The sequence below is a fragment of the Heterodontus francisci genome, unplaced genomic scaffold (genome assembly GCF_036365525.1).
Source record: "Heterodontus francisci isolate sHetFra1 unplaced genomic scaffold, sHetFra1.hap1 HAP1_SCAFFOLD_323, whole genome shotgun sequence".
Classification (NCBI taxonomy): domain Eukaryota; kingdom Metazoa; phylum Chordata; class Chondrichthyes; order Heterodontiformes; family Heterodontidae; genus Heterodontus; species Heterodontus francisci.
The window spans coordinates 1966228-1990675 of record NW_027141078.1 but is presented as its reverse complement, the minus strand read 5'-3'; the positions used below and the strand labels follow the sequence as shown (position 1 = coordinate 1990675).

The 24448-nt window shown below is 52.9% G+C and overlaps 1 protein-coding gene across 2 annotated transcripts in view; it reads right to left on the bottom strand.

Annotated features, from left to right (window-relative positions):
• LOC137361965 (extracellular matrix protein A-like) overlaps nucleotides 1-24448 on the bottom strand; it is a 213690-nt gene that overhangs the window by 134953 nt on the left and 54289 nt on the right. For both annotated transcript variants that reach the window (XM_068026561.1, XM_068026562.1), the window contains exons 12-13: nucleotides 16971-17126; nucleotides 2403-2555 (exon numbers count right to left, since the gene is read on the bottom strand). In XM_068026561.1, the coding sequence (XP_067882662.1) occupies nucleotides 2403-2555; nucleotides 16971-17126 (309 nt within the window). The remainder of the gene's footprint in view (nucleotides 1-2402; nucleotides 2556-16970; nucleotides 17127-24448) is intronic.

The window sequence follows — 24448 nt, the reverse complement described above, 5'->3', positions numbered from 1 at the left end:
TGTACCCTTTATTTTATATTGTCTCGCCACGTTCTTCCGACCAAAATGAATCACTTCACATTTCTCTGCATTGAACTTCATCTGCCACCTGTCTGCCCATTCCACCAACTTGTCTACGTCCTTTTGAAGTTCTACACTATCTTCCTCACAGTTCACAATGCTTCCAAGTTTCGGATCATCTGCAAACTTTGAAATTGTGCCCTGTACACCAAGGTCATCAATATATATCAGGAAAAGCAAGGGTCCCAATACTGACCCATGAAGAACTCCACTACAAACCTTTCTCCAGCCTGGAAAACATCCATTAACTATTACTCTTTGTTTCCTGTCACTCAGCCAATCCTGTACCGTCCCTTTTATTCCATGAACTATAACTTTGCTGATAAGTCTGTTGTGTGACACTGTATCAAATGCTTTTTGAAAGTCCACGTACACCACATCAACAGCATTGTCCTCATCAACCCTCATCTGTTATCACTTCAAAAATCAGTTCAACACTTCTATGCTGGCTTTCCTTAATTAACCAGCAATTGTCCAAGTGAATATTAATTTTGTTCCAAATTAGTTTTTCTAGAAGTTAAACGGACTGTCCTGTAGTTGCTGGGTTTATCTTTCCAGCCTTAGTTGAACAAGGGTGTAACATTTACAAATCTCCAGTCCTCTGCCACCAATCCTGAGTCTATGAAAGACTGAAAAATTATGGCCAGTGTCTCTGCAATTTCTACTCTCATTTCCCTCAGTATCCTTGGGTACATTATATCAGCCCTGGTCCCTTATCAACTTTAAGCATAGACAGACGATCTAGTACCTCCTCCTTTTCAATTTTAAACCCTTCTAGTGTTTTAACTACCTCCTCTTTCACCATGACCTGAGTTGCATCCTCTTCCTTGGTAAAGAGAGATGCAAAGTATTTACTTAATGTCTCAGCTATTCCCCCTGCCTCCATGTGTAAGTCCCCTTTTTGGTCCCTAATCAGCCCCACTCCTCCTTATACCACCCTTTTAATATTTATATGCCTACAGAAGATTTTGAGATTCCCTTTCATGTTAGCTCTTTTCACACTCTCTCTTTGCTTCTCTTATTTGCTTTTTCACTGCCCCTCTGAACCTTCGATATTCAGCCTGCTTCTCTCTTGTATTATCTACCTGGCATGTGTCATCAGCACATTTCTTCTTCTTTATCCTGCCAACATTTGATTCCAATTTATCTGGCACAGATCCATTCTTACCCCATTGAGGTTTGCTTTCCCTCAGTTAATTATTCTTACTTGGCCTTTTCCATAGCCAGCCTAAACCTTATCATACAATAATCACTGTCCCCTGTCTTCCTGACAGTTTATTTAGGAACTTAATAAAAGTATATGCTGGGCAGACAAAGGCAGAGCCAGAGAGAGAGACAGACAGAGATACCATCTGCTTCAGCGTATGAAGAAAGACAATACCTAAGAACACCATCTTTAAACTATAATTAGGCAGTGACTGAAATAGGCCTGGAACTGAGACATTGGACAAGACTTTTTGACACTGACCGTGACTGAGATACAACAAAAAGTCTGCAACAATGCACTCGCCCCCACCCCCCCTCCCCCCGAAACTTTCCAAGTTTTGTCTTCAATGAACAAGGAAAAGGGAAAAAACAGGCCTGCACCGTTTTTAAATCTTCACCCCGGGGATCAACACCAGGTTTACACTGAACTATTTTAAAAACCATCATAACTCAATGTATGTTATCTTTTAATCTTTATCTTCTCTTCTGTGTGTGTGTATATATAAAGGGAACTTTAAAAATCTCTGCTTTACTTCAATAACAGTTAAGACTTGTTCAATAAGGAAACCTGGTTAGCGTGTTCTATTCTCGGAAAATTAGAATATATGATTGACTGTGTTAGTAAGTGGGAAAATTTTAAATATATATGTTGTGACCTGTCGAGAAATGAGACTAGAATAAAGAGTACACTCCCCCCGCCTCGGTCTTAACAAGGTGTGTGCATCATTGTGCATGAGAGAGTGGGTGAAGTTGTGAATATTTTCGGGTGTTGTTTAAGGAACGTTTATCTTTCTTTAAACTGATGAGGCAACCTCTTTGTCCTTAAAAGAGGGGATCAAGCGGGGGAGTGGGTCTGACCGGACTGCCGCGCGGGAGGCCAGCTTAGACACGATGGAACGAATGGCCACCTGCTGTGCTATAAATGACTCTATGTATCACTACTGCCCCCACCCCAATCCACCAGCCGGTCCTCTTGAAGTCTATCCCCATCCTCTTTATCAACCACATTACCCTCATCCAGCGTCTACGCACTGTGGCTTACAAATCCCCCCCATTTCTTCTCCGCTACCCCAACTGGTGGAGCTCCTCTTCCCAGTTCCAGGTGGTGACTCTCTGTCTCTTGCATGCGCTCTTACTTTTTGCAATGCACTCTGGCACACATCTAGGCCCACACTCAGTGTTGCAGCACGATGCCCAGTCGCCACAGGAGTCATCCGTACAGGGAGCTGTGAAGTTCATCATGCAAACATAATGCACTCTGGATGGGTCAGGACATGTCTTTCCAAGGCCTGTAAGGAAGACAGAGTTTGAGGTCATTCAGCATTTCTCCTGAACATTCATTACTGCATATCCCACATCAACAGAACTGGGTAGATACAGAGTAAAGTTCCCTCTACATTGTCCCCATCAAACACTCCCAGGACAGGTACAGTATGGGGGTTAGATACAGAGTAAAGCTCCCTCTACATTGTCCCCATCAAACACTCCCAGGACAGGTACAGTACGGGGTTAGATACAGAGTAAAGCTCCCTCTACACTGTCCCCCATCAAACACTCCCAGGACCGGTACAGTACGGGGGTTAGATACAGAGTAAAGCTCCCTCTACACTGTCCCCCATCAAACACTCCCCAGGACAGGTACAGTACGGGGGTTAGATACAGAGTAAAGTTCCCTCTACATTGTCCCCATCAAACACTCCCAGGACCGGTACAGCACGGGGGTTAGATACAGAGTAAAGCTCCCTCCACACTGTCTCCATCAAACACTCCCCAGGACAGGTACAGCACGGGGGGTTAGATACAGAGTAAAGCTCCCTCTACACTGTCCCCCATCAAACACTCCCCAGGACAGGTACAGTACGGGGGGTTAGACACAGAGTAAAGCTCCCTCTACACTGTCCCCCATCAAACACTCCCAGGACAGGTGCAGTACGGGGGGTTAGATACAGAGTAAAGCTCCCTCTACACTGTCCCCCATCAAACACTCCCAGGACAGGTGCAGTACGGGGGGTTAGATACAGAGTAAAGCTCCCTCTACACTGTCCCCCATCAAACACTCCCCAGGTCAGGTACACTACGGGGGGTTAGATACAGAGTAAAGCTCCCTCTACACTGTCCCCCATCAAACACTCCCCAGGACAGGTACAGCACTGGGGGTTAAATGCAGAGTAAAGCTCCCTCTGCACTGTCCCCCATCAAACACTCCCAGTACAGGTACAGCAGGGGTTGGCTGCTCTCTGATTAGGAATGCTGAGTGCTGAGTGCAGCAACCAGGTGCAGCTGACAGTGCTGCAGTCAGTTGCTGGAGGTGTTGATGGAGAGGGAGAGCTGAGGAGGGAACTGCAAAAACTTTTGAACAGCTTTTGCTGCAGTGGAGGAAAAGACTTTGGAATAAGGATGTATTTCGAGGCGGGTGTCGGGCACCAGACTTGAATTTGATTTGGAATGTTGGGAGAGGTGAGAGAGGCCGGAAGAACAAGGGCTGGGTGCTGTATAATTCTACAGGGAGTTCTGCAGTTGCACTAAACATACAAGGAAGCTCCGTCCCCACCCCAATTGCCCAGCCTGGGTCAGCTGGAACTGCATGGCTGAGAACAAAGCAGAAGACAGATAGTATCTGGGTGAAGACACCTCTGCCCAACCGGAAGACTAGAAGAGCTGGTGAAGGATGTTAGATTGAACTGTTGTTTCTCATACCACCTCAGTGAAATAAATCATCATTCCCGGTCTCCCATTTCCTCTTCAGCATACCCTTTGCCTCTCCCTTACCTTATTTATTTATTTATCCTTGCTTTATTTCAAATCTGTAGGCCTACAATTGGGGTGGGGTTTCACTCTTGACCCATGGCGAGTTCATCTGTGCCGGTGGTGGGGCCCCTCTAACACCTCTGCGGCTGCCCGTGTGGGCCCATCACCGTTCATGCTGATCACTTCTAGACATGGGCTGAAGAGCTATCCCCACCCCAACATGTCGATTGAGGTTTGCATAACGGCAATGGCCGAGGTTGTCGGCCCCTCGGGCACTGTGGCAACCTTGAAGATGTATGGGAAGGCTGTGTTTTTCCTGAAGACTGAGCGGGCCGTGTCCCTGGCCCTGAGGAAGGGGCTCACTGTGGGGGGGACCTTCCTGCCGGTGGACCCTCTGGGGACCACTGTGCAGCTGATACTGTTGTCTAACATTGCACCCTTCATTCCCAGTGAGCTCCTCCTCCCCCACCTGCACCTTCTGGGGGAGGTGAAGTCGGGGATCACCCCAATCCCGCTCGGTCTTCAGTAAAACAGCCTCCGGCATGTGTACTCCTTATGCCGCCATCTATTTATGTGGCTTGCATGGGAGGAGTTCACGGATGGCCAATTTAATGTGGAGTTCCAGGGAACAGCCTACCACGTCTTCTGGACCTCGGACGGGGGTGGGGCATATTCCTAAGAACTGCCCCAACCTCCCAGCTACTAACTCTACCGCGGCGGCCCAGGGTGGCGCCACTGCACCTCCTCCCACTCCCCCTACATCTACAGACATTGCTCAGTCGGTTCCGGAGGCTGTGGAAGGAAGGCGCGGAGCAAAAATAAACACCGAGAGGCGCGTCCCCTGGACCGGACGCAACCCGAGCCTGAGCTCAGCCCAAGGCCCGATCTCGGGGAGCACACCTGCCCCAGGGCTGGGCTCAGGCCCGGAGTAACTAAAAAACAAGGAGAGTGTGGAGGCGGAGGCCTCTGATGACATGGAGGTCTCTGAACCTCCGTGCCCCAGTTGGAAAAAGAGGAGAAGGCACCCCTCCACAGAAGTAACACAGGGCCCTGAGGTGTGGGGGCCATCTGTTGGACAGGGGCTGTCTCCTGTTTCGGGTCCCCCTGCCACCACCACGAAGTCTGTAAAGCCTGAGCAGGAGCTCCCTACCCCTCAGGATGGAGGGGAGGGGGAGACACCTGTACATGCAGCCCCTCCTGAAGAAGCAAGTGGAACCCTGCTTGTGGTGGGAGAGCCTGGGGACGCCTCCAATTTTGCCACTGCCACAGGGTCGGGTGCCCTGAGTGGAAGGGAGAGTGAGGCCCCAAAGGGTCAGCCCTCCCAGCCAAAACCCACCACCAACCAGGAGACACCTGACCTGGTTATAATTGAAAACATTGCACCACCTGCTGGGTCTGTGGGCGCTGGCGGAGCAGGAGATAGCGTCCTCTCTCTGCCTCCGGTACCGGCTCCTGGCTGGATTTCCGTGTCGAGCACTTCCATCTCCCCTGGACCACTCATTGGTCTGGGGATGGAGGTGGAGGGGGGTCCTGAACTGCTGGTACCCACAGGCTCCAGTTCCATCTTAGAACCTAGAGAGGACTCCTCTGCCATCGATTCTGGGGGTGGGATCGTGACGGAGGTGGGACCAGCTGGAGCGGCCGGGACGTCCGCCCCACAGTGTGTGGTGGGTGTGTCGGCCGCTAGGGGTGACGACGCGGAGGAGGATGGGGACTCGGTGGGAGGCACGAGGGCCTCTCATCCCCACGGCGGAACTCCAGGATTTCCTCACGGCTTGCAGGGGTTGCCGCAATAAAGTTCAGCTGGCCCTCGGCCGTTGGTCGAATCTGGCGCTGATCATCCAGTCTGTCCGTGTGCTGCCCTCAAGAAAGTGGGCAAGGGTGCGGGAGTGATACTGGTTGAGAGGTGCCGATTTAATGTGTTCCTCAATGGGTTGCTGGGGGAGTGGAGGGCCAGGTGCACTTCCACTCCCTCCTCACAGTGAGCTGTTGGTGACGGGTTTTAAGTACCTTTGACATGAAGATAACCATAGCCAGCCTCAACATCAACGGCAGCAAGGGGTCTCACCGCAGATTTCACAATCTCTCAGTCCTTAGGGAAGGGAGATACGCGGTGAGCTTTCTGCAGGAAACCCACACCGTTCCGGGAGACGAAACCACCTGGCTCCTGGAGTGGCAGGGTGGGGTCTACATGAGTCACCTCACCCCTATTTCTAGTGGGGTGGCTATCTTGTTGGTCCCGACTTTTCAGCCGGAGATCTTGGGGGTCAAGGAGCTAGTGCCGGGCCGCTTGCTCCACCTCGCCGTTCGCCTGGGTAGCGTGCCGCTCCACTTTGTGAACGTGTACGCGCCCAGGCCCGGCGCGTTGCAAGCGCACTTCTTTGAAGAAGTGTCCGCTCTCTTGAGCTCCATCGATAGCGGCGAGTGCATCATCCTCGGGGGGGATTTTAACTGTACCCTCGAGGTGGGGGATCGCTCCGGTCCCCAGCGCGGCCAAGCGTCGGTGGAGAAGTTGAGGGAACGGATCAGCTCCCTCAACTTGGTGGATGTCTGGCGGAATCTCCATCCCGACTCCAGCGCCTTCACGTGGAGGTCTGGAGGAGGAGGGTCCCGAATCAACCACCTCTACTTTTCGTAGGGTTGTAGGGGGCTGGATGAGGTTACAAAGATCGGGAGGGCAGGAGGTAACAGAGGTAGGGAGCGTTGTAGGGGACTGGAGGTTACAGAGATGGGGAGGATTGTAGGGGACTGGAGGAGGTTACAGTGATAGGGAGGATTGTAGAGGACTGGAGGAGGTTACAGAGATAGGGAGGATTGTAGAGGACTGGAGGAGGTTACAGAGATAGGGATGGTTGTGGGGGGTTGGAGGAGGTTACAGAGATAGGGAGGGTTGTCAGGGATGGAGGAGGTTACAGAGATAGGGAGGATTATCGGGGCTGGAGGAGGTTACAGACAAAGGGAGGGTTGCAGGGGACTGGAGGAGGTTACAGAGATACGGAGGGTTGTTGAGGTCTGGAGGAGGTTACAGAGATAGGGAGGGTTGTCGGGGCTGGAGGAGGTTACAGAGATACGGAGGGTTGTAGGGGACTGGAGGAGGTTACAGAGATAGGGATGGTTGTAGGGGGCTGGAGGAGGTTACAGAGATAGGGATGGTTGTAGGGGTCTGGAGGAGGTTACAGAGATAGGGAGCGTTGTCAGGGCTGGAGGAGGTTACAGAGATAGGGAGGGTTGTCAGGGCTGGAGGAGGTTCCAGAGATAGGGAGGGTTTTCGGGGTTGGAGGATACACAGATAGGAGGTTACAGAGATAGGGAGGGTTGTCGGGGTTGGAGGATACACAAATAGGAGGTTACAGAGATAGGGAGGGTTGTCGGGCTGGAGGAGGTTACAGAGATAGGGAGGGTTGTCAGGGCTGGAGGAGGTTACAGAGATAGGGAGGGTTGTCAGGGCCGGAGGAAGGTACAGAGATAGGGAGGATTGTCGGGGTTGGAGGATTCACAGATAGGAGGTTACAGAGATAGGGATGGTTGTCAGGGCTGGAGGAGGTTACAGAGATAGGGAGGATTGTCAGGGCCGGAGGAAGGTACAGAGATAGGGAGGATTGTCGGGGTTGGAGGATTCACAGATAGGAGGTTACAGAGATAGGGATGGTTGTCAGGGCTGGAGGAGGTTACAGAGATAGGGAGGATTGTCAGGGCCGGAGGAAGGTACAGAGATAGGGAGGATTGTCGGGATTGGAGGATTCACAGATAGGAGGTTACAGAGATAGGGATGGTTGTCAGGGCTGGAGGAGGTTACAGAGATAGGGAGGATTGTCAGGGCCGGAGGAAGGTACAGAGATAGGGAGGATTGTCGGGGTTGGAGGATTCACAGATAGGAGGTTACAGAGATAGGGATGGTTGTCAGGGCTGGAGGAGGTTACAGAGATAGGGAGGATTGTCAGGGCCGGAGGAAGGTACAGAGATAGGGAGGATTGTCGGGGTTGGAGGATTCACAGATAGGAGGTTACAGAGATAGGGATGGTTGTCAGGGCTGGAGGAGGTTACAGAAATAGGGAGGATTGTCGGGGCTGGAGGAGGTTACAGAGATAGGGAGGGTTGTCAGGGCTGGAGGAGGTGACAGAGATAGGGAGGATTGTCGGGCTGGAGGAGGTTACAGAGATAGGGAGGATTGTCGGGGTTGGAGGAGGTTACAGAGATAGGGAGGGTTGTAGGGACTGGAGGAGGTTACAGAGATAGGGAGGGTTGTAGGGACTGGAGGTGGTTACAGAGATAGGGAGGGTTGTCAGGGCTGGAGGAGGTGACAGAGATAGGGAGGATTGTCGGGCTGGAGGAGGTTACAGAGATAGGGAGGATTGTCGGGGTTGGAGGATACACAGATAGGAGGTAACAGAGATAGGGAGGATTGTCGGGGTTGGAGGATTCACAGATAGGAGGTTACAGAGATAGGGATGGTTGTCAGGGCTGGAGGAGGTTACAGAGATAGGGAGGATTGTCAGGGCCGGAGGAAGGTACAGAGATAGGGAGGATTGTCGGGGTTGGAGGATACACAGAAAGGAGGTTACAGAGATAGGGAGGGTTGTCAGGGCTGGAGGAGATTACAGAGATAGGGAGGATTGTCGGGGTTGGAGGATACACAGATAGGAGGTGACAGAGATAGGGAGGGTTGTCAGGGCTGGAGGAGATTACAGAGATAGGGAGGATTGTCGGGGTTGGAGGATACACAGATAGGAGGTGACAGAGATAGGGAAGGTTGTCGGGGCTGGAGGAGGTTACAGAGATAGGGAAGGTTGTCAGGGCTGGAGGAGGTTACAGAGATAGGGAGGATAGTCGGGGTTGGAGGATACACAGATAGGAGGGAACAGAGATAGGGAGGATAGTTGGGGTTGGAAGATACACAGAAAGGAGGTTACAGAGATAGGGAAGGTTGTCAGGGCTGGAGGAGGTTACAGAGATAGGGAGGATAGTCGGGGTTGGAGGATACACAGATAGGAGGGAACAGAGATAGGGAGGATAGTTGGGGTTGGAGGATACACAGAAAGGAGGTTACAGAGATAGGGAGGATTGTCGGGCTGGAGGAGGTTACAGAGATAGGGAGGGTTGTCGGGGTTGGAGGATACACAGATAGGAGGTGACAGAGATAGGGAGGGTTGTCAGGGCTGGAGGAGGTTACAGAGATAGGGAGGGTTGTCGGGGTCTGGAGGAGGTTACAGAGATAGGGAGGGTTGTAGGGGTCTGGAGGATGTTACAGAGATAGGGAGGGCTGTGGGGGACTGGAGGAGGTTACAGAGATAGGGAGGGTTGTCGGGGCTGGAGGAGGCTACAGAGATAGGGATGGTTGTAGGGGGCTGGAGGAAGTACCAGAGATAGGGAGGGTTGTAGGGGGCTGGAGGAGGTTACAGAAATAGGGAGGGTTGTAGGGGGCTGGAGGAGGTTACAGAAATAGGGAGGGTTGTAGGGGGCTGGAGGAGGTTACAGAGATAGGGAGGGTTGTCAGGGCTGGAGGAGGTTACAGAGATAGGGATGGTTGTCGGGGGCTGGAGCAGGTTACAGAGATAGGGAGGGTTGTAGGGGTCTGGAGGAGGTTACAGAGATAGGGATGGTTGTCGGGGCTGGAGGAGGTTACAGAGATAGGGAGGGTTGTCGGGGGCTGGAGCAGGTTACAGAGATAGGGAGGGTTGTAGGGGTCTGGAGGAGGTTACAGAGATAGGGATGGTTGTCGGGGCTGGAGGAGGTTACAGAGATAGGGAGCGTTGTCAGGGCTGGAGGAGGTTACAAAGATAGGGATGGTTGTAGGGGGCTGGAGCAGTTTACAGAGATAGGGAGGGTTGTAGGGGTCTGGCGGAGGTTACAGAAATAGGGAAGGTTGTCGTGGCTGGAGGAGGTTACAGAGATAGGGAGCGTTGTCAGGGCTGGAGGAGGTGACAGAGATAGGGATGGTTGTAGGGGGCTGGAGCAGGTTACAGAGATAGGGAGGGTCGTAGGGGTCTGGAGGAGGTTACAGAGATAGGGAAGGTTGTCGGGGCTGGAGGAGGTTACAGAGATAGGGAGCGTAGTCAGGGCTGGAGGAGGTTACAGAGATAGGGAGTGTTGTCAGGGCTGGAGGAGGTTACAGAGATAGGGAGGGTTGTCAGGGCTGGAGGAAGTTACAGAGATAGTGATGGTTGTAGGGAACTGGAGGAGGTTACAGAGATAGGGAAGGTTGTCGGGGCTGGAGGAGGTTACAGAGATAGGGAAGGTTGTCAGGGCTGGAGGAGGTTACAGAGATAGGGAGGATAGTCGGGGTTGGAGGATACACAGATAGGAGGGAACAGAGATAGGGAGGGTTGTCAGGGCTGGAGGAGATTACAGAGATAGGGAGGATTGTCGGGGTTGGAGGATACACAGATAGGAGGTTACAGAGATAGGGAGGGTTGTCAGGGCTGGAGGAGGTTACAGAGATAGGGAGGGTTGTCGGGGTTGGAGGATACACAGATAGGAGGTGACAGAGATAGGGAGGGTTGTCAGGGCTGGAGGAGGTTACAGAGATAGGGAGGGTTGTCAGGGCTGGAGGAGGTTACAGAGATAGGGAGGGTTGTCGGGGTTGGAGGATACACAGATAGGAGGTTACAGAGATAGGGAGGATTGTCAGGGCTGGAGGAGGTTACAGAGATAGGGAGGGTTGTCAGGGCTGGAGGAGGTTACAGAGATAGGGAGGGTTGTAGGGAACTGGAGGAGGTTACAGCGATAGGGAAGGTTGTCGGGGCTGGAGGAGGTTACGGAGATAGGGAGGGTTGTCAGGGCTGGAGGAGGTTACAGAGATAGGGAGGGTTGTCAGGGCTGGAGGAGGTTCCAGAGATAGGGAGGGTTGTCGGGGTTGGAGGATACACAGATAGGAGGTTACAGAGATAGGGAGGGTTGTCGGGGTTGGAGGATACACAAATAGGAGGTTACAGAGATAGGGAGGATTGTCGGGCTGGAGGAGGTTACAGAGATAGGGAGGGTTGTCGGGGTTGGAGGAGGTTACAGAGATAGGGAGGGTTGTAGGAGACTGGAGGAGGTTACAGAGATAGGGAGGATTGTCAGGGCCGGAGGAAGGTACAGAGATAGGGAGGATTGTCGGGGTTGGAGGATTCACAGATAGGAGGTTACAGAGATAGGGAGGGTTGTCGGGGTTGGAGGAGGTTACAGAGATAGGGAGGATTGTCAGGGCCGGAGGAAGGTACAGAGATAGGGAGGATTGTCGGGGTTGGAGGATTCACAGATAGGAGGTTACAGAGATAGGGATGGTTGTCAGGGCTGGAGGAGGTTACAGAGATAGGGAGGATTGTCAGGCCCGGAGGAAGGTACAGAGATAGGGAGGATTGTCGGGGTTGGAGGATTCACAGATAGGAGGTTACAGAGATAGGGATGGTTGTCAGGGCTGGAGGAGGTTACAGAAATAGGGAGGATTGTCGGGGCTGGAGGAGGTTACAGAGATAGGGAGGGTTGTCAGGGCTGGAGGAGGTTACAGAGATAGGGAGGGTTGTCAGGGCTGGAGGAGGTGACAGAGATAGGGAGGATTGTCGGGCTGGAGGAGGTTACAGAGATAGGGAGGATTGTCGGGGTTGGAGGAGGTTACAGAGATAGGGAGGGTTGTAGGGACTGGAGGAGGTTACAGAGATAGGGAGGGTTGTAGGGACTGGAGGTGGTTACAGAGATAGGGAGGGTTGTAGGGACTGGAGGTGGTTACAGAGATAGGGAGGATTGTCGGGCTGGAGGAGGTTACAGAGATAGGGAGGGTTGTCGGGGTTGGAGGATACACAGATAGGAGGTAACAGAGATAGGGAGGATTGTCGGGGTTGGAGGATTCACAGATAGGAGGTTACAGAGATAGGGATGGTTGTCAGGGCTGGAGGAGGTTACAGAGATAGGGAGGGTTGTCGGGGTTGGAGGATACACAGATAGGAGGTTACAGAGATAGGGAGGATTGTCAGGGCCGGAGGAAGGTACAGAGATAGGGAGGATTGTCGGGGTTGGAGGATACACAGAAAGGAGGTTACAGAGATAGGGAGGGTTGTCAGGGCTGGAGGAGATTACAGAGATAGGGAGGATTGTCGGGGTTGGAGGATACACAGATAGGAGGTTACAGAGATAGGGAGGGTTGTCAGGGCTGGAGGAGGTTACAGAGATAGGGAGGGTTGTCGGGGTTGGAGGATACACAGATAGGAGGTGACAGAGATAGGGAAGGTTGTCGGGGCTGGAGGAGGTTACAGAGATAGGGAAGGTTGTCAGGGCTGGAGGAGGTTACAGAGATAGGGAGGATAGTCGGGGTTGGAGGATACACAGATAGGAGGGAACAGAGATAGGGAGGATAGTTGGGGTTGGAGGATACACAGAAAGGAGGTTACAGAGATAGGGAGGGTTGTCAGGGCTGGAGGAGATTACAGAGATAGGGAGGATTGTCGGGGTTGGAGGATACACAGATAGGAGGTTACAGAGATAGGGAGGGTTGTCAGGGTTGGAGGATACACAGATAGGAGGTTACAGAGATAGGGAGGGTTGTCAGGGCTGGAGGAGGTTACAGAGATAGGGAGGGTTGTCGGGGTTGGAGGATACACAGATAGGAGGTGACAGAGATAGGGAGGGTTGTCAGGGCTGGAGGAGGTTACAGAGATAGGGAGGGTTGTCGGGGTCTGGAGGAGGTTACAGAGATAGGGAGGGTTGTAGGGGTCTGGAGGATGTTACAGAGATAGGGAGGGCTGTGGGGGACTGGAGGAGGTTACAGAGATAGGGAGGGTTGTCGGGGCTGGAGGAGGCTACAGAGATAGGGATGGTTGTAGGGGGCTGGAGGAAGTACCAGAGATAGGGAGGGTTGTAGGGGGCTGGAGGAGGTTACAGAAATAGGGAGGGTTGTAGGGGGCTGGAGGAGGTTACAGAGATAGGGAGGGTTGTCGAGGGCTGGAGGTGGTTACAGAGATAGGGAGGGTTGTAGGGGCTGGAGGAGGTTACAGAGATAGGGATGGTTGTCGGGGGCTGGAGCAGGTTACAGAGATAGGGAGGGTTGTCGGGGTTGGAGGATACACAGATAGGAGGTGACAGAGATAGGGAGGGTTGTCAGGGCTGGAGGAGGTTACAGAGATAGGGAGCGTTGTCAGGGCTGGACGAGGTTACAAAGATAGGGATGGTTGTAGGGGGCTGGAGCAGTTTACAGAGATAGGGAGGGTTGTAGGGGTCTGGCGGAGGTTACAGAAATAGGGAAGGTTGTCGTGGCTGGAGGAGGTTACAGAGATAGGGAGCGTTGTCAGGGCTGGAGGAGGTGACAGAGATAGGGATGGTTGTAGGGGGCTGGAGCAGGTTACAGAGATAGGGAGGGTCGTAGGGGTCTGGAGGAGGTTACAGAGATAGGGAAGGTTGTCGGGGCTGGAGGAGGTTACAGAGATAGGGAGCGTTGTCAGGGCTGGAGGAGGTTACAGAGATAGGGAGTGTTGTCAGGGCTGGAGGAGGTTACAGAGATAGGGAGGGTTGTCAGGGCTGGAGGAAGTTACAGAGATAGTGATGGTTGTAGGGAACTGGAGGAGGTTACAGAGATAGGGAAGGTTGTCGGGGCTGGAGGAGGTTACAGAGATAGGGAAGGTTGTCAGGGCTGGAGGAGGTTACAGAGATAGGGAGGATAGTCGGGGTTGGAGGATACACAGATAGGAGGGAACAGAGATAGGGAGGGTTGTCAGGGCTGGAGGAGATTACAGAGATAGGGAGGATTGTCGGGGTTGGAGGATACACAGATAGGAGGTTACAGAGATAGGGAGGGTTGTCAGGGCTGGAGGAGGTTACAGAGATAGGGAGGGTTGTCGGGGTTGGAGGATACACAGATAGGAGGTGACAGAGATAGGGAGGGTTGTCAGGGCTGGAGGAGGTTACAGAGATAGGGAGGGTTGTCAGGGCTGGAGGAGGTTACAGAGATAGGGAGGGTTGTCGGGGTTGGAGGATACACAGATAGGAGGTTACAGAGATAGGGAGGATTGTCAGGGCTGGAGGAGGTTACAGAGATAGGGAGGGTTGTCAGGGCTGGAGGAGGTTACAGAGATAGGGAGGGTTGTAGGGAACTGGAGGAGGTTACAGAGATAGGGAAGGTTGTCGGGGCTGGAGGAGGTTACGGAGATAGGGAGGGTTGTCAGGGCTGGAGGAGGTTACAGAGATAGGGAGGGTTGTCAGGGCTGGAGGAGGTTCCAGAGATAGGGAGGGTTGTCGGGGTTGGAGGATACACAGATAGGAGGTTACAGAGATAGGGAGGGTTGTCGGGGTTGGAGGATACACAAATAGGAGGTTACAGAGATAGGGAGGGTTGTCGGGGCTGGAGGAGGTTACAGAGATAGGGAGGATTGTCGGGCTGGAGGAGGTTACAGAGATAGGGAGGGTTGTCGGGGTTGGAGGAGGTTACAGAGATAGGGAGGGTTGTAGGGGACTGGAGGAGGTTACAGAGATAGGGAGGATTGTCAGGGCCGGAGGAAGGTACAGAGATAGGGAGGATTGTCGGGGTTGGAGGATTCACAGATAGGAGGTTACAGAGATAGGGAGGGTTGTCGGGGTTGGAGGAGGTTACAGAGATAGGGAGGATTGTCAGGGCCGGAGGAAGGTACAGAGATAGGGAGGATTGTCGGGGTTGGAGGATTCACAGATAGGAGGTTACAGAGATAGGGATGGTTGTCAGGGCTGGAGGAGGTTACAGAGATAGGGAGGATTGTCAGGGCCGGAGGAAGTTACAGAGATAGGGAGGATTGTCGGGGTTGGAGGATTCACAGATAGGAGGTTACAGAGATAGGGATGGTTGTCAGGGCTGGAGGAGGTTACAGAGATAGGGAGGATTGTCAGGGCCGGAGGAAGGGACAGAGATAGGGAGGATTGTCGGGGTTGGAGGATTCACAGATAGGAGGTTACAGAGATAGGGATGGTTGTCAGGGCTGGAGGAGGTTACAGAAATAGGGAGGATTGTCGGGGCTGGAGGAGGTTACAGAGATAGGGAGGGTTGTCAGGGCTGGAGGAGGTTACAGAGATAGGGAGGGTTGTAGGGACTGGAGGAGGTTACAGAGATAGGGAGGGTTGTCAGGGCTGGAGGAGGTTACAGAGATAGCAAGGGTTGTCAGGGCTGGAGGAGGTGACAGAGATAGGGAGGATTGTCGGGCTGGAGGAGGTTACAGAGATAGGGAGGATTGTCGGGGTTGGAGGAGGTTACAGAGATAGGGAGGGTTGTAGGGACTGGAGGTGGTTACAGAGATAGGGAGGGTTGTCAGGGCTGGAGGAGGTGACAGAGATAGGGAGGATTGTTGGGCTGGAGGAGGTGACAGAGATAGGGAGGATTGTCGGGCTGGAGGAGGTTACAGAGATAGGGAGGATTGTCGGGGTTGGAGGATACACAGATAGGAGGTAACAGAGATAGGGAGGATTGTCAGGGCCGGAGGAAGGTACAGAGATCGGGAGGATTGTCGGGGTTGGAGGATTCACAGATTGGAGGTTACAGAGATAGGGAGGATTGTCAGGGCTGGAGGAGGTTACAGAGATAGGGAGGGTTGTCAGGGCTGGAGGAGGTTACAGAGATAGGGAGGGTTGCAGGGACTGGAGGAGGTTACAGAGATAGGGAGGGTTGTAGGGACTGGAGGTGGTTACAGAGATAGGGAGGGTTGTCAGGGCTGGAGGAGGTGACAGAGATAGGGAGGATTGTCGGGCTGGAGGAGGTTACAGAGATAGGGAGGATTGTCGGGGTTGGAGGATACACAGATAGGAGGTAACAGAGATAGGGAGGATTGTCGGGCTGGAGGTTATACAGATTGGAAGTGGGTGAAGAGGCCATGGGGTGGGTTTGGAGATGTTAAAATCAAGGCGTTGCTGGACTCTGGAAACCAGTGTAGGTCAATGAGCACAGGGATGGTAATGGGGGAAATTCATTCAAGGTTTATTTAATATTCATACATGGGATGTGGGCATCGCTGACCAGACCAGCATTTATTGCCCATCTACAAATGTCCTTGAGAAGGTGGTGGTGAGCTGCCTCCTTGAACCGCTGATGTCCATGTAGCGTTTTGATACAACTGAGTGGCTTGCTGGGCCACTGCAGAGGGTATTTCAGAGTCAACCACATTTCTGTGGGTCTGGGTCTCTTGGCCAGAGCAGGTGAGGATGGCAGATTTCCCTCCCTGTAGGACATTAGTGAACAAGGTGGGATTTTACAGCAATCGACAATGGTTTCCTGGTCATCATTAGGCTAGCTTTTTAATTCCAGGTTTATGTATTGAATTCAAATTCCACCTTCTGCTGTGGTGGAATTTGAACCCATGTTCCCAGAGCAATACCCTGGGTCTCTGGGTTACTAGTCCAGTGACAATACCACTCTGCCATCACCTCCCCAAACTGACAAAAGAACGAGAGATGACATGAGAAAAGCTATTTTTACACAGCGAGTGGTTAGGATCTGGAAATGAACTGCCTGAGAGTGTGATGGAGTCAGTTTCAGTTGTAGCTTTCAAGAGGGGATTATATAAGCAGCTGAAGATAAAACAAGCTGCAGGGCGAGAGGGGAAAGGTCGGCGGTCTGGGATCAGCAGATTTGCTCTTGCAGAGAGCGGACACGGATACAATGGGCTGAATGGCCTCTGTCTGTGCTGTCACCATGATACGATTTAATTGGAGGAGCGCAGGGATCTCAGAGAGTTGCAGAACTTGAGGAGTTTACAGAGATAGGGAGGGACTGAGGAAGCAGTGCAGGGGTTTGAAAATAAGGACTAAAGGTTCAACGTCAAGGTGTTGCGGATAGGGATCCAGTGTAGGTCAGTAAGCACAGGGGCGGCAACGGGAAGATGAGTTGGTGTGAGTTAGTTAATGGGCAGCAGGGTTTAGGTAAGGTGGACGGTGGGAGAAGGGAGGCCGGTCAGGAGGGCAGTGGAAGAACTGAGTTTGGAGGTAACCAAAGCATATCAGATGGGCGTTGAATTGCCTGTCCTCCTTACCTCTGCTGTTGAAATTCATGACGCATCTGTCCCCACATCCAGTCTTGCAACAAGTCTGCCAAATATCACAATCATCGTCGCTGGTACATCGATTGCCCAGTTTCATCTGACAAAGCGGGGTGAGTCGGTTTGAAGCAGGACATTTAAAGTCTTCCTCTGTGAACAAAACAACAACACTTTGGGGTCAAAGTGAACTATTTCTCACTTCCCCCTCTGTGTCTGTCACCGATTATCTTCAAACTGTGTCCCTCTGGTTACCGATCCTCCTGTCACTGGAAACCGTGGGATATTAAAGGCTGCGGGCAGTGATGGGGTGTGCGATTAGACTGGGTGGGATATTAAAGGCTGCAGGCAGTGATGGGGAGTGCGATTAGACTGGGTGGGATATTAAAGGCAGTGCAGAGTGAGGGGGAGAGTGGGATGAGACTGGGTGGGATATTAAAGGCTGCAGGCAGTGATGGGGTGTGCGATTAGACTGGGTGGGATATTAAAGGCTGCAGGCAGTGATGGGGAGTGCGATTAGACTGGGTGGGATATTAAAGGCTGCAGGCAGTGATGGGGAGTGCGATTAGACTGGGTGGGATATTAAAGGCTGCAGGCAGTGATGGGGAGTGCGATTAGACTGGGTGGGATATTAAAGGCAGTGCAGAGTGAGGGGGAGAGTGGGATGAGACTGGGTGGGATATTAAAGGCTGCAGGCAGTGATGGGGAGTGCGATTAGACTGGGTGGGATATTAAAGGCAGTGCAGAGTGAGGGGGAGAGTGGGATGAGACTGGGTGGGATATTAAAGGCAGTGCAGAGTGAGGGGGAGAGTGGGATGAGACTGGGTGGGATATTAAAGGCAGTGCAGAGTGAGGGGGAGAGTGGGATGAGACTGGGTGGGATATTAAAGGCTGCAGGCAGTGATGGGGAGTGCGATTAGACTGGGTGGGATATTAAAGGCAGTGCAGAGTGAGGGGGAGAGTGGGATGAGACTGGGTGGGATATTAAAGGCTGCAGGCAGTGATGGGGTGTGCGATTAGACTGGGTGGGATATTAAAGGCTGCAGGCAGTGATGGGGAGTGCGATTAGACTGGGTGGGATATTAAAGGCTGCAGGCAGTGATGGGGAGTGCGATTAGACTGGGTGGGATATTAAAGGCAGTGCAGAGTGAGGGGGAGAGTGGGATGAGACTGGGTGGGATATTAAAGGCTGCAGGCAGTGATGGGGAGTGCGATTAGACTGGGTGGGATATTAAAGGCAGTGCAGAGTGAGGGGGAGAGTGGGATGAGACTGGGTGGGATATTAAAGGCAGTGCAGAGTGAGGGGGAGAGTGGGATGAGACTGGGTGGGATATTAAAGGCAGTGCAGAGTGAGGGGGAGAGTGGGATGAGACTGGGTGGGATATTAAAGGGAACGGGGAGAGAGGGGGATAAAGGATTTGACTGGGTGGGATATTAAAGGGTGTGGGGAGTGATTGGGAGAGTGGGATTAGACTGGGTGGGTTATTAAAGGGTGCGGGGAGTGAGGGAGAGAGTGTAATTACACTGGGTGGGATATTAAAGGGTGTGGGGAGTGAGGGGAAGTGGGATTAGATCGGGAGGGATATTAAAGGGTACGGGGAGTGAGGGGGAGAGTGGGATTAGACTGGGTGGGATATTAAAGGGTGTGGGGACTGAGGGGGAGAGTGGGATTAGACTGGGTGGGATATTAAAGGGTACGGGGAGTGAGGGGGAGAGTGGGATTAGATCGGGAGGGATATTAAAGTGTGTGGGGAGTGAGGGTGAGAGTGGGATTTGAATGGGTGGGATATTAAAGGGTGTGGGGAGTGAGGGGGAAGAGTGGGATTAGACTGGGTGGGATATTAAAGGGTGTGGGGAGTGAGGGGGGAGAGTGTGATTTTGCTGGGTGGGATATTAAAGGGTGTGGGGAGTGAGGGGGAAGAGTGGGATTAGACTGGGTGGGTTGTTATAGGGTGCGGGGAGTGAGGGAGAGAGTGGGATTAGACTGGGTGGGATATTAAAGGGTGTGGGGAGTGAGGGGGGAGAGTGTGATTTTGCTGGGTGGGATATTAAAGGGTGTGGGGAGTGAGGGGGGAGAGTGTGATTTTGCTGGGTGGGATATTAAAGGGTATGGGGAGTGAGGGGGAGTGGGATTAGACTGGGTGGGATATTAAAGGATACGGGGAGTGAGGGGGAGTGTGGTATTTGACCGGGTGGGATATTAAAGGGTGTGGGGAGTGAGGGGGGAGAGTGTGATTTTGCTGGGTGGGATATTAAAGGGTATGGGGAGTGAGGGGGAGTGGGATTAGACTGGGTGGGATATTAAAGGGTACGGGGAGTGAGGGGGAGAGTGAGATTAGACTGGGTGGGATATTAAAGGGTGTGGGGAGTGAGGGGGAAGAGTGGGATTTGACTGGGTGGGATATTAAAGGTTGTGGGGAGTGAGGGGGGAGAGTGTGATTTTGCTGGGTGGGATATTAAAGGGTGTGGGGAGTGAGGGGGAGTGGGATTAGACTGGGTGGGATATTAAAGGGTACGGGGAGTGAGGGGGGAGAGTGGGATTAGACTGGGTGGGATATTAAAAGGTGCGGGGAGTGAGGGGGAGAGTGGGATTTGACCGGGTGGGATATTAAAGGGTGTGGGGAGTGAGGGGGAGAGTGGGATTAGACTGGGTGGGATATTAGAGAGTGTGGGGAGTGAGGGTGAGAGTGGGATTTGATCGGGTGGGATATTAAAGGGTGCGGGGAGTGAGGGGGAGAGTGGGATTAGACTGGGTGGGTTGTTAAAGGGTGTGGGGAGTGAGGGGGAGAGTGGGATTAGACTGGGTGGGATATTAGAGAGTGTGGGGAGTGAGGGTGAGAGTGGGATTAGATCGGGTGGGATATTAAAGGGTGTAGGGAGTGAGGGGGAGAGTGGGATTAGACTGGGTGGGTTGTTAAAGGGTGTGGGGACTGAGGGGGAGAGTGGGATTAGACTGGGTGGGTTGTTAAAGGGTGTGGGGACTGAGGGAGAGAGTGGGATTAGATCGGGTGGGATATTAAAGTGTGTGAGGATAGAGGGGGAGAGTGGGATTAGACTGGGTGGGTTGTTAAAGGGTGTGGGGACTGAGGGGGAGAGTGGGATTAGACTGGGTGGGATATTCAAGTGTGTGGGGACTGAGGGGGAGAGTGGGATTCGTCTGGGTGGGTTGTTAAAGGGTGTGGGGACTGAGGGGGAGAGTGGGATTAGATCGGGAGGGATATTAAAGGGTGTGGGGACTGAGGGGGAGAGTGGGATTAGATCGGGAGGGATATTAAAGGGTGTGGGGACTGAGGGGGAGAGTGGGATTAGATCGGGAGGGATATTAAAAGGGGTGGGGACTAAGGGGGAGAGTGGGATTAGATCGGGTGGGATATTAAAGGGTGTGGGGACTGAGGGGGAGAGTGGGATTAGATCGGGTGGGATATTAAAAGGTGTGGGGACTGAGGGGGAGAGTGGGATTAGATCGGGAGGGATATTAAAGGGTGTGGGGACTGAGGGGGAGAGTGGGATTAGATCGGGTGGGATATTAAAGGGTGTGGGGACTGAGGGGGAGAGTGGGATTAGATCGGGAGGGATATTAAAGGGTGTGGGGACTGAGGGGGAGAGTGGGATTAGATCGGGAGGGATATTAAAAGGTGTGGGGACTGAGGGGGAGAGTGGGATTAGATCGGGAGGGATATTAAAGGGTGTGGGGACTGAGGGGGAGAGTGGGATTAGACTGGGAGGGATATTAAAGGGTGTGGGGACTGAGGGGGAGAGTGGGATTAGATCGGGAGGGATATTAAAGGGTGTGGGGACTGAGGGGGAGAGTGGGATTAGATCGGGAGGGATATTAAAAGGTGTGGGGACTGAGGGGTAGAGTGGGATTAGATCGGGAGGGATATTAAAGGTGTGGGGATTGAGGGGGAGAGTGGGATTAGACTGGGTGGGATATTAAAGTGTGTGGGGAGTGAGGGGGAGTGGGATTAGACTGGGTGGGATATTAAAGGGTGTGGGGACTGAGGGGGAGAGTGGGATTAGATCGGGAGGGATATTAAAGGGTGTGGGGACTGAGGGGGAGAGTGGGATTAGACTGGGAGGGATATTAAAGGGTGTGGGGACTGAGGGGGAGAGTGGGATTAGATCGGGAGGGATATTAAAAGGTGTGGGGACTGAGGGGGAGAGTGGGATTAGATCGGGAGGGATATTAAAGGTGTGGGGATTGAGGGGGAGAGTGGGATTAGACTGGGTGGGATATTAAAGGGTGTGGGGAGTGAGGGGGAGTGGGATTAGACTGGGTGGGATATAAAAGGGTGTGGGGACTGAGGGGGAGAGTGGGATTAGATCGGGAGGGATATTAAAAGGTGTGGGGACTGGGGGGAGAGTGGGATTAGATCGGGAGGGATATTAAAGGGTGTGGGGACTGAGGGGGAGAGTGGGATTAGATCGGGAGGGATATTAAAAGGTGTGGGGACTGAGGGGGAGAGTGGGATTAGACTGGGAGGGATATTAAAGGGTGTGGGGACTGAGGGGGAGAGTGGGATTAGATCGGGAGGGATATTAAAAGGTGTGGGGACTGAGGGGGAGAGTGGGATTAGATCGGGAGGGATATTAAAAGGTGTGGGGACTGAGGGGGAGAGTGGGATTAGATCGGGAGGGATATTAAAGTGTGTGGGGACTGAGGGGGAGAGTGGGATTAGACTGGGTGGGATATTAAAGGGTGTGGGGACTGAGGGGGAGAGTGGGATTAGATCGGGAGGGATATTAAAGTGTGTGGGGACTGAGGGGGAGTGGGATTAGACTGGGTGGGATATTAAAGTGTGTGGGGACTGAGGGGGAGAGTGGGATTAGACTGGGTGGGATATTAAAGTGTGTGGGGACTGAGGGGGAGAGTGGGATTAGATCGGGAGGGATATTAAAAGGTGTGGGGACTGAGGGGGAGAGTGGGATTAGATCGGGAGGGATATTAAAGTGTGTGGGGACTGAGGGGGAGAGTGGGATTAGACTGGGTGGGATATTAAAAGTGTGTGGGGACTGAGGGGAAGAGTGGGATTAGATCGGGAAGGATATTAAACGGTGTGGGGACTGAAGGGGAGAGTGGGATTAGATCGGGAGGGATATTAAAATGTGTGGGGACTGAGGGGGAGAGTGGGATTAGACTGGGTGGGATATTAAAAGTGTGTGGGGAGTGAGGGGGAGAGTGGGATTAGACTGGGTGGGATATTAAAGTGTGTGGGGAGTGAGGGGGAGAGTGGGATTAGACTGGGTGGGATATTAAAGGGTGTGGGGACTGAGGGGGAGAGTGGGATTAGACTGGGTGGGATATTAAAGTGTGTGGGGACTGAGGGGGAGAGTGGGATTAGATCGGGTGGGATATTAAAGGGTGTGGGGACTGAGGGCGAGAGTGGGATTAGATCGGGAGGGATATTAAACGGTGTGGGGACTGAGGGGGAGAGTGGGATTAGATCGGGAGGGATATTAAAGTGTGTGGGGACTGAGGGGGAGAGTGGGATTAGATCGGGTGGGATATTAAAGTGTGTGGGGACTGAGGGGGAGAGTGGGATTAGATCGGGTGGGATATTAAAGGGTGTGGGGACTGAGGGCGAGAGTGGGATTAGATCGGGAGGGATATTAAACGGTGTGGGGACTGAGGGGGAGAGTGGGATTAGATCGGGAGGGATATTAAAGTGTGTGGGGACTGAGGGGGAGAGTGGGATTAGATCGGGTGGGATATTAAAGGGTGTGGGGACTGAGGGCGAGAGTGGGATTAGATCGGGAGGGATATTAAACGGTGTGGGGACTGAGGGGGAGAGTGGGATTAGATCGGGAGGGATATTAAAGTGTGTGGGGACTGAGGGGGAGAGTGGGATTAGACTGGGTGGGATATTAAAGGGTGTGGGGAGTGAGGGGGAGTGGGATTAGATCGGGAGGGATATTAAAGTGTGTGGGGACTGAGGGGGAGAGTGGGATTAGACTGGGTGGGATATTAAAGTGTGTGGGGACTGAGGGGGAGAGTGGGATTAGATCGGGAGGGATATTAAAGGGTGTGGGGACTGAGGGGGAGAGTGGGATTAGACTGGGTGGGATATTAAAGTGTGTGGGGACTGAGGGGGAGAGTGGGATTAGATCGGGAGGGATATTAAAGGGTGTGGGGACTGAGGGGGAGAGTGGGATTAGACTGGGTGGGATATTAAAGTGTACGGGGAGTGAGGGGGAGAGTGGGATTAGACTGGGTGGGATATTAAAGTGTGTGGGGACTGAGGGGGAGAGTGGGATTAGATCGGGAGGGATATTAAAGGGTGTGGGGACTGAGGGGGAGAGTGGGATTAGACTGGGTGGGATATTAAAGTGTGTGGGGACTGAGGGGGAGAGTGGGATTAGATCGGGAGGGATATTAAAGGGTGTGGGGACTGAGGGGGAGAGTGGGATTAGACTGGGTGGGATATTAAAGTGTACGGGGAGTGAGGGGGAGAGTGGGATTAGACTGGGTGGGATATTAAAGTGTGTGGGGACTGAGGGGGAGAGTGGGATTAGATCGGGAGGGATATTAAAGGGTGTGGGGACTGAGGGGGAGAGTGGGATTAGACTGGGTGGGATATTAAAGTGTACGGGGAGTGAGGGGGAGAGTGGGATTAGACTGGGTGGGATATTAAAGTGTGTGGGGACTGAGGGGGAGAGTGGGATTAGATCGGGAGGGATATTAAAGGGTGTGGGGACTGAGGGGGAGAGTGGGATTAGATCGGGAGGGATATTAAAGGGTGTGGGGACTGAGGGGGAGAGTGGGATTAGACTGGGTGGGATATTAAAGGGTGTGGGGACTGAGGGGGAGAGTGGGATTAGACTGGGTGGGATATTAAAGTGTGTGGGGACTGAGGGGGAGAGTGGGATTAGATCGGGTGGGATATTAAAGGGTGTGGGGACTGAGGGGGAGAGTGGGATTAGACTGGGTGGGATATTAAAGGGTGTGGGGACTGAGGGGGAGAGTGGGAATAGACTGGGTGGGATATTAAAGGGTGTGGGGACTGAGGGGGAGAGTGGGATTAGACTGGGTGGGATATTAAAGTGTGTGGGGACTGAGGGGGGAGAGTGGGATTAGATCGGGAGGGATATTAAAGTGTGTGGGGACTGAGGGGGAGAGTGGGATTAGATCGGGAGGGATATTAAAGGGTGTGGGGACTGAGGGGGAGAGTGGGATTAGACTGGGTGGGATATTAAAGTGTACGGGGAGTGAGGGGGAGAGTGGGATTAGACTGGGTGGGATATTAAAGTGTGTGGGGACTGAGGGGGAGAGTGGGATTAGATCGGGAGGGATATTAAAGGGTGTGGGGACTGAGGGGGAGAGTGTGATTAGACTGGGTGGGATATTAAAGTGTGTGGGGACTGAGGGGGAGAGTGGGATTAGATCGGGAGGGATATTAAAGGGTGTGGGGACTGAGGGGGAGAGTGGGATTAGACTGGGTGGGATATTAAAGTGTACGGGGAGTGAGGGGGAGAGT